Genomic DNA, 8,238 nt, shown 5'->3' with positions numbered 1-8,238 from the left:
GTTTTGGCTAATTTAGGCTTTTTTTTTTAGTTTTTAGGCTAATTTGGAATTTAGTTTACATTTTAGCTTTATGCTAGCCATTTTGGCTAAATTAGACATTTTTCCAGTTTTTTGGGCTAATTTGGCATTTAGCTAGTATTTCAGCTACATTCTAGCTGTTTTGGCCAATTTAGAATTTTTGTGATTTTTTTCAGCTAATTTGGCATTTCGCTAATATTTTAGCTAGCTATATATTGTTTACAGATATCAGCTTCATAGTTTTTAGCTGTCAATTTAAGCATCTTCAGCTATTAATCTATCCTGGGGGAAGCTATATATCTAGTTTTTAAAATTTTTAGTATTATTTTTTTCTTTGAATATTACATACATGAATTATTTAAAATTGGGGTATGTGTGGCTCTCTGGAAAACCATAAATGTTTACGTTTAGACACACCCTGTCATTGTTGCACGTTTTCTGTTAGCTATCAAACCAACCCCGGCCCCCAATCAGAGAAGAAAACAGTTATGTAGCTCTCACAAGAAAACGTTTGGGGACCCCTGCTTTAAAGTCCCATTCACACACCAGGGGCAATATGGTTTCACTGTCCTGCCCAAGAACACTTCCATGCAAGGCAGGAGCTGAACCGATGATCTTCAGATCAGAGGTCAATCACTTTTCTTCTGCATTGCAGCCACCAACGAAATGAATAAAATATTAGATTTGAGTTTCAGACAAACAAGAATGTGGAAGTGTATTGAACTGCTGGTGTTTTAGTCAAGGGGAATACATGAGAACTTTCACTTAAACCAGATTTATGAGCCTCAATTTGGATTTAATCTGAGCAGCAAAATGAGGACTAGCTGCTGTTCCCACCAAATGATGCCTTTGTGGGAAGTGGGAATTCCAGATCTTTGACATCAACTTTGTCAAACCCTAAACTGCTCTACCCCCCCCCCCATCCCCCTCCCACTCATCTCTTTGACATCTTTGTTTGTCTCCAAGGAACCAGATACATCGTGATGGGTCAGATCTACCACAGGAGGCGACACCTTCCCAGTGACCTTTTGAACCTGCTGGGTGGGAAGTTGAAGCCAGGGGACGGCCTCCTGAGGAGCAATAACTACGTCAAGAGGTTCAACAAGCGGAGACACCAGAAGGTCCTGGAGGCGACCCGCTCCAGGTGTAGGTGAACTGAGACTATGGCTCCTTGCTGTCAGAGACGGGACGCGGCAGCTGGAATCGAGGACACAGCAGAGAGGACAAAGGTGTACCCTCACACGGACAGAGATTTTGTATTATAAAATAACGTCCCAGAAGGACTATGAAATAACTTTGATCGGGATTGGTCTGCTTTTTTTTTAAACTTTGTCTGAACGTATCAACTCTTCATTCAACCATGGCTGGTTCATGAGTTTACCGCTTATCCCTCTTTTACAAGGAGACTCATTTCCATTATTTCTCCAAAATAATTTCCAAAGTCCAACTTTAATGAAAACCTGGAGTTAAATCCGCTTCATAGGGCAGAGGAAGAACAAACTTTGAAATAAATGATTACTATAATGATTTCTTTTTCACGTTAATCGTGTATACTAGATAAAGTGTGCATGAAATGTGAGGATTTGCTGAAATAGAAAGGACTTCTTACAGGGTATTCCATGGATCCGAGTGCAGGAATCTGATCCTCCACACACCTGGACTTTAACAGAAGAGCCTTCGTCACAGCTCTCTTTTAGGATTTCTTGCCAACTCGCAATCTGTGTGAGTGGGCCAACGCTCAGAAGAGATATTTGAACTATGTTGCCAGGTTCAGGAAAAAAAACCAAAAAAAACAGGAGGATAGAAAAAGGACACTGTATAAATGAGGGAGGAAACAGAACCCTGAACGTCTCATCCTTCGTATTTAAGCTGTTAAAGCCTCTACTAGTATCAGAACTTGTTAAACTGCCACTGTATGCCATTTTACTTATATTTACTGAAGGCAAAAATAAATAAAACCCAACATGCATCAGCCATGATGCCCCAGTCCTACCTCAAACCATGCACACCCCCCTATGCCCCTCCAGATGTCTTCCGGCTCCGGTCAGTTCCCAGGCCTGACACAGCCTCTATCTGGGATCAGTGCTGGGGGGAACAGATGCACGCGGGCAGGAAGCAGGAGGCCGCCATGCACTGCGGTCGCCGTCGCTGTGGGGGGGCATTCCTCAAGGCAGTGGATGCAAAATGGGAAAAAAGAAGATGAGCGTGGGGGAAGGGGGTATTTGGGAGTTGCTTCCTGTGGGAAAGCTCCTGAATGACTTTGGGTTTGTGGTTATCTGTGGAGCTCTCAGCTTCCATGACGCTCTCTGGATCCATTTAGTGTGGCGGTTGGAGTGAAAGATCTGGAGGTCAGTAGGGGTGGGGGTGTGGGGAAACGATAAAGCCTGAAGTGTCTGGATGAGACGTTTTGGTTGGTGTTTTATTGTGAATTTGTGGAAAGGTTATGACCCTCAGCACTGGTGGGTCGCTGTAGGGGGAATCACCCTCAATTCCTCACTCACTTTGCAGCAGACATGTTTAAGGCCAATACTCACTTTTTTCTGTGACGCTTATTTAAACTTGAGTAAATTTATGCTACCCATGTCAGATGATGAGTTTGTTGTTGTTCACCTTTTGGCATGTCCCATCACAGTGAATCAGCTTTCACTGATTCACACATTTGGTTTGGGAGAGAGTTGTGCTCTTCCTGACACAACCTTGTATTGTATCTGGAATGTGGACTGGTCTTGCAGGCTGAACACATATGCCTCGTTTCCACTGAGCGGTCCAGACCAGACTGGACTGGACTTTTGAGCGTTTTTGTTACCAAATAGACCTACTGGTACCATTTCTGGTCCTCCGTGGTCATAGATCCATGGAAAAATGGAATGGACCTGTGAGGGCGGAGCTTCTGTCATCACACAATCTAATCCTTTGATTGGTGGAAAGGTTTTACGACAACAGGAAGCATCTGACCGGCGCTTTCCTGACTCAATATCCAAACTCAAAGTTTTGTCCTCTTTTCGTCTAGATTCTTCTTCGCTCCCCGTAATCTTCTTGCAAAGAATAATAAATTATTTTCGTACAGTATTACCCCTTATTCGCGGGGGATGGGGACCAGAGACACACTGAATCCACGAATACGGAGACCCTCCCCTATCCCCCGTTTCAGTCTCACCCGACGAATGTCTGTTACCGATTGATACTCATCAGAAACACTTCCGATCGTGCTTTGAAAACCATTTATTGAAGACCACTGGAGTATTGCTCAACATAAAGAGTTTTTTTCCTCCTTTTAATTCAGAACAATAGACTGTTCTGCAGTGTTGAGTCCGGCTTCATCCATAATAAACACCTGCTCTGGATTATAGCTATCCTCCGCGGTTATCTTTTTAATTTTCCGTCCGTTTCTGAGTCAGCTGATGCAGCTTCTCTTTCGCTGTATTTACATTGTTTTGACGTCAACGTCTACAGCCCGCATGGGCTTTGATGGATACGCTCACTTGAATTGCCCGGACCATTCTAAACCGGCCAAGAGGGGGGCTGCTCTGGTCCGTACCACTCAGTGGAAACCAGGCAATATGGTACCTACACCGGCACAGGGATGTCCGAATTGCTTTTAACCCTTTAACACCTGAGGCGTCGTCGGCGACACTAAAGCACAGAATCTTTAACATGCTGTAACATTTTAACCATTATCATGTCAACAGTTGAAAAGTTACAGTAAATCAAAGAACGTAAACACTGAAGCTCCGGCGTTACAGGGTTAAAATCCAGGGCACTAGATAGTCCCGCACTATATAGTTTTTCAGTAGTTAGGGATTAGTGTGGGAATGCGGACACAGCAGACTTAGGTCCTCTTGTGGCTACACAGACAAGTAGTAGTGTGAAGGATTTTACCCAAGAAACAACACCAGATTTAGCTTCTTGTTCCCCCATTCACCAGTCCTACAACCGAGTCACTCGTGCCAGATTATGGTGTTAAAGGTCATCATTTATTCCCCAATTCCTCACAAAACTATAAAAACTGCTCCTCTTAAGATCTGGACCAAACCAAATAATCATGATACCCTTTTCTTGACTAAAAACTTTTCAGATTTCTGTTCAGCTGCCTCTACTCAGCCGTTTCTAATGTGATTTGGAAACCTAAAGCAGCTCTATTTAATGCATTTCCTGACCAATGGAGAGATGGTTTCATTTGTTTATTTGGTGATGATGGGAGTTTTGTTTTTGTAGCCTTTTTAACAAGATATATTCCACAAAACTTGCATGTGTGACACGTTTAGCTCCATAATGCCCCTGAATTTTGATGCATTCATGGATTTCTGCTGAAAGTTTGTGCTGAAGTTTATTGATGGGAGGCCAATTTCTTCAATAAACACACTGATAACCAGCATTTTTTGTGCTTTTTTTCCCTCATTTGACCATAAAATCTTTTCATGCTGACATTCAATAGAAAGACATGTTACAGAAAAGGAGTCGTTGATGGCCTTTTTGTCAAAAAGACGTATAATGTATTATTTCTAGTTTCTCAAACTAATTAAAGTATTTTGCCATTATTTTAGGATGTACACTTTCTTTTATTTTATCAATTTGCTGCGGTTTAATAATTCTAAAGCTTAAAGTGTTCCATCACACAAACTTCCTTTTTGTTGTCGAGGTTACACAAGGGAGTCAAACTCAATCACACAAGGGGCCAAAATCCAAAACACACCTTAGGTCGCGGGGTGAACAAGATTTACATTTATTGAACGCTAAAACAAAATGTGTAAAATTTTAAAACCACAACTTTTTAAAAATAATTATGAACTAGATATATAACATTACCTGCAATAATGCTAGTGGGAATGTTGTAAACTGAATTTGGCCACTGAAGATGCTGAAATTGATAGCTAAAAACACTGAAAGCTGATAGCCAGCGAAACTATTAGTTAAATTAGCTAAAGAAAAAAAAAGGCTAAATTAGCCAAAACAGCTAGTATGTGGCTGAAATATTAGTTAAACTCCAAAACAGCCTAAATTGGCAAAAACACCGAACATGTAGCCTAAATATTAGCTAAACACCAAAATAGCCTAAAAAAATCTTAGTAAATGCCAAAATAGTCCAAAAAAACTAGCGTGAAGGTAATTTTTTAAACTTTAAAACTGTAACTTTTAAACAAATATATGAATAATAAAAAGGCAGGAATATTATTCCAGAATAAATCAACTTAAACCTTAAATAACTTTGAATAATTTACTCTCCATAAAAATATATTTTGTCATAATTTTACAAGTTGGAAATAAGCGCAAGATAACTTTGGGCCATTAATAACAATAAAATAAAAGGATGTGGAGGGCCGGATAGGATTACCCGGAGGGCCGGATCCGGCCCTCGGCCCTCGACTTTGACATGTGGGTTACAAAACTTAATCTGTAACAAACTGCTTGAAAGAATGAATGAAAACAAAATCCAAAACGTGACTTTATTATCTAGGAGAATAAGTACAAAAAGAGAACCTCTTCTGGTCTGAGCCACCACAGTTTCATTAAAAAACACATTTGTCAGTAATTTTCCTTAACTTTACCTAAAATAAAAACTGAAAACGTTTTGGTAAAAGGAATAAATAAGACAAAAATGCAACACAGAAGCTGTGCTGAACAGGTTATGTTAAAAGATTAAATTCTGCACAACTTGCTGAGTCAGTCCACCAAAAGTTATATGCTCACAAGGTGCAGACTTCAATATATAAATAATCATTTTACCTAAATGTATAGTTCATTTCAATTTGAGACAAATAATACATACAGTTTATATACAGGAGATGCTGCTTCAACACAGAAAAATAGGTTTTTGCTGCTTCAAAAAATCTCTAGATATCTGGACAGAAATAATAAACATAGATAAGACTTGTCACTGTTAAGGTCAAAAAGGGGGTTAACTCTCATTCTACTCAGATAAATGAGAAAAATTTAAAATATAAAAGAAGAATCGATCCTATTTTTAACATATAGTTGTCTCATTGGTGCTTTTCTCTTTGAAAACTTGCTGAAATGCTTTACAGAACGCAGTATTAAAACTCCACAATACAAAGCTTCCCTAGAAGTCACGGACAAACTCCCAGATCCCACAGACCTGAACTGTGCTGATACTGAGGTTATCTGATCAGCAGAAGCTTGTGATCCCATCAGTGCTGGAAGAAGAAGAAGAAGGTGGTCGAGGATTGAGAGAGAACCAACCTCTGACAGAAGCAGAGTACAGAATGTTAACAAGGGGGATGTACATGGCCTCTTCTCCTCCTGCAGAAAGTCGAGCTTCACTCCCGTTTCACATCCCGCAGAGGGGTCAGGAGAGGAGCCGGACGTGGTGGGTGGGACGGTCTGTCTGGGATGTTTCCTTTTAGATGGTAGCTTGAAAGCATCTTCAGACAAAAGTGGAGGGAATCGCTGATTGCTTTGATATGCTGTGAAATGCACGAGCGACAGTCTCAGCTACTAGAGCTGCTGTCAGACATGAGGCACAAAAACCAGCAGGGAAATCACATCTCTGCATTGGTACAGGAATGTTAAGTGAAAATAAAAGACTTTATTTAAAAAGGAAGATGCTGCATCAGCTCTGTATCCTCTTCCCTCTTTGTGGGGTCATGCGTGTGTAATTCTGGATTTGGAACTCATACAAGACATGTTGTCCACAAGTACAAAAATTACAAAATTCCAAAAAATACAAAATGCAATTTACACATGCACAACTTAAAATTATAACATCTTCAAAGTAACTATATCTCGTGTCAAGGTCAATTAGGCTAAATAGGCTTGTTTGGAGTTTAGCTATTATTTCAGCTACATGCTAGCTGTTTTGACTATCGTAAGTTCTTTTTGTCCTTTGTTTTTTTAGGCTAATTTGACATTTAGCTCTAATATTTTAGCTGCTATCAGCTTCAGCGTTTTCAGCTATCAGCTTCAGTGTTTTTAGCTATCAATTTCAGCTTCTTCAGCTAATCTTCAGCTAGTAATGCTATACATCTAGTTCATAATTCTGTTAAAAAGTGTCTCACATCAGATTTGTGCATAAATGTGGTTTTGTGTGTGTAACAAGCGATTTGTGCATATTTTGTAAAGATTTGTGCCCATCCCATAGTTAGTTTTAAGCTGTTGTCGATTTAATGTTTACGTGTAAATTGTATTTTGTATCTTTTGATTTCATATTTTTTGTACTTATACTCAAAATGTATTGTATGAGTTACAATTCAAGAATTACACATGCACAAATCCAAACTTACGCACAAATTATGATTGTATTTTCCCGCCATAAATTTGGACCACTGAGTCATTCAGAGCTGCGTCTTTTTGACAGAGTTCTTAGGTAAGGAGCTGATTACAGCGTGTCGTTATGAAACCTAAAAAGACAGGCGGAGAGGAGGAAGAAGACTTTTGGAAAACCTTGTTTTCTTTGGGTTTTTTTATTAAAAGATTTGCATTATATGGTAGAAATATAACTAGGAAAGGTTACAAAAAATATATTGGACGCCAATGAGCACAGCCATGTTGGTTAAATGTAAGTGAACGGCGTGGTGTGATGGTGGCCTAAACACGTCTTCATTGGTCTTACCTGAACATCCCCAGCTGTCCATACTTCAGAGAGGGGAAACTAAACTAAATGTTTAGTTTTTTTCTATTTATCTGTACATTTTCTATCATTTTTCCTGCAAAACATAAAAATAGTCCTTCTCTAAAAGTAAACATAAAATAACATTATACATTGGTACAACAGATACATGCAGGTTTCTTTCTTTCTTTCTTTTTTGGATAAGAAATGAGGTAAAAACGTTTATTTGCAGCTTGTTATGAACAGGTGGAGCTTAACTGGGATTTTTACAACCAAAGCCAGTGTTTTTTTTTCTTCTTCTTTATTTTAAAAACAGAGAACATCAACCTTAGCTAAACTTTGCTTCATCTCTTGTTCACAATCATATCATGAGAATAAGAAAATACATTTCCCTTGAATCCTCTATGTTACCAACATGGCTGCAATTATTATACAGTAGAAATGTTTTTTGCTTTTTTTTACATTTAAGATAAAAAAAAAGTCATCACACCTAACGTGTGAAAATATTTACTTTCTTACAACTTTTTACTTTTTCAGCGCCGTTTTAAACAAGTGAAAACAGCAGCGTCCCGGAGAGCGAATTACGTTTGTGTGAGAGTTACCCCGGCACCCAGGAGTTTGACATCACAATCTGCAAGAGAGAGACAGAACGGACG

General features: G+C 39.3%; 2 protein-coding genes across 2 annotated transcripts in view; one reads left to right on the top strand and one right to left on the bottom strand.

The window, feature by feature from the left end:
- LOC112137178 overlaps positions 1-1,801 on the top strand; it is a 4,327-nt gene extending 2,526 nt beyond the window's left edge. The window contains exon 5 of the mRNA XM_024259345.2: positions 985-1,801. Coding sequence (XP_024115113.1) covers positions 985-1,172 — 188 coding nt within the window. The 3' untranslated portion in view covers positions 1,173-1,801. The remainder of the gene's footprint in view (positions 1-984) is intronic.
- A 5,619-nt stretch (positions 1,802-7,420) lies between these two features.
- Positions 7,421-8,238, bottom strand: part of LOC112137334 (nucleosome-remodeling factor subunit BPTF) — a 50,443-nt gene continuing 49,625 nt past the window's right edge. Inside the window, exon 36 of the mRNA XM_024259590.2 lies at positions 7,421-8,213. Within this exon, the coding sequence (XP_024115358.1) occupies positions 8,207-8,213 (7 nt within the window). The 3' untranslated portion in view covers positions 7,421-8,206. The remainder of the gene's footprint in view (positions 8,214-8,238) is intronic.

The sequence above is a fragment of the Oryzias melastigma genome, linkage group LG1 (genome assembly GCF_002922805.2).
Source record: "Oryzias melastigma strain HK-1 linkage group LG1, ASM292280v2, whole genome shotgun sequence".
In the NCBI taxonomy this organism is placed as follows: domain Eukaryota; kingdom Metazoa; phylum Chordata; class Actinopteri; order Beloniformes; family Adrianichthyidae; genus Oryzias; species Oryzias melastigma.
The sequence above is the reverse complement of the archived record's forward strand: the minus strand, read 5'-3'. Positions and strand labels throughout refer to the sequence as shown.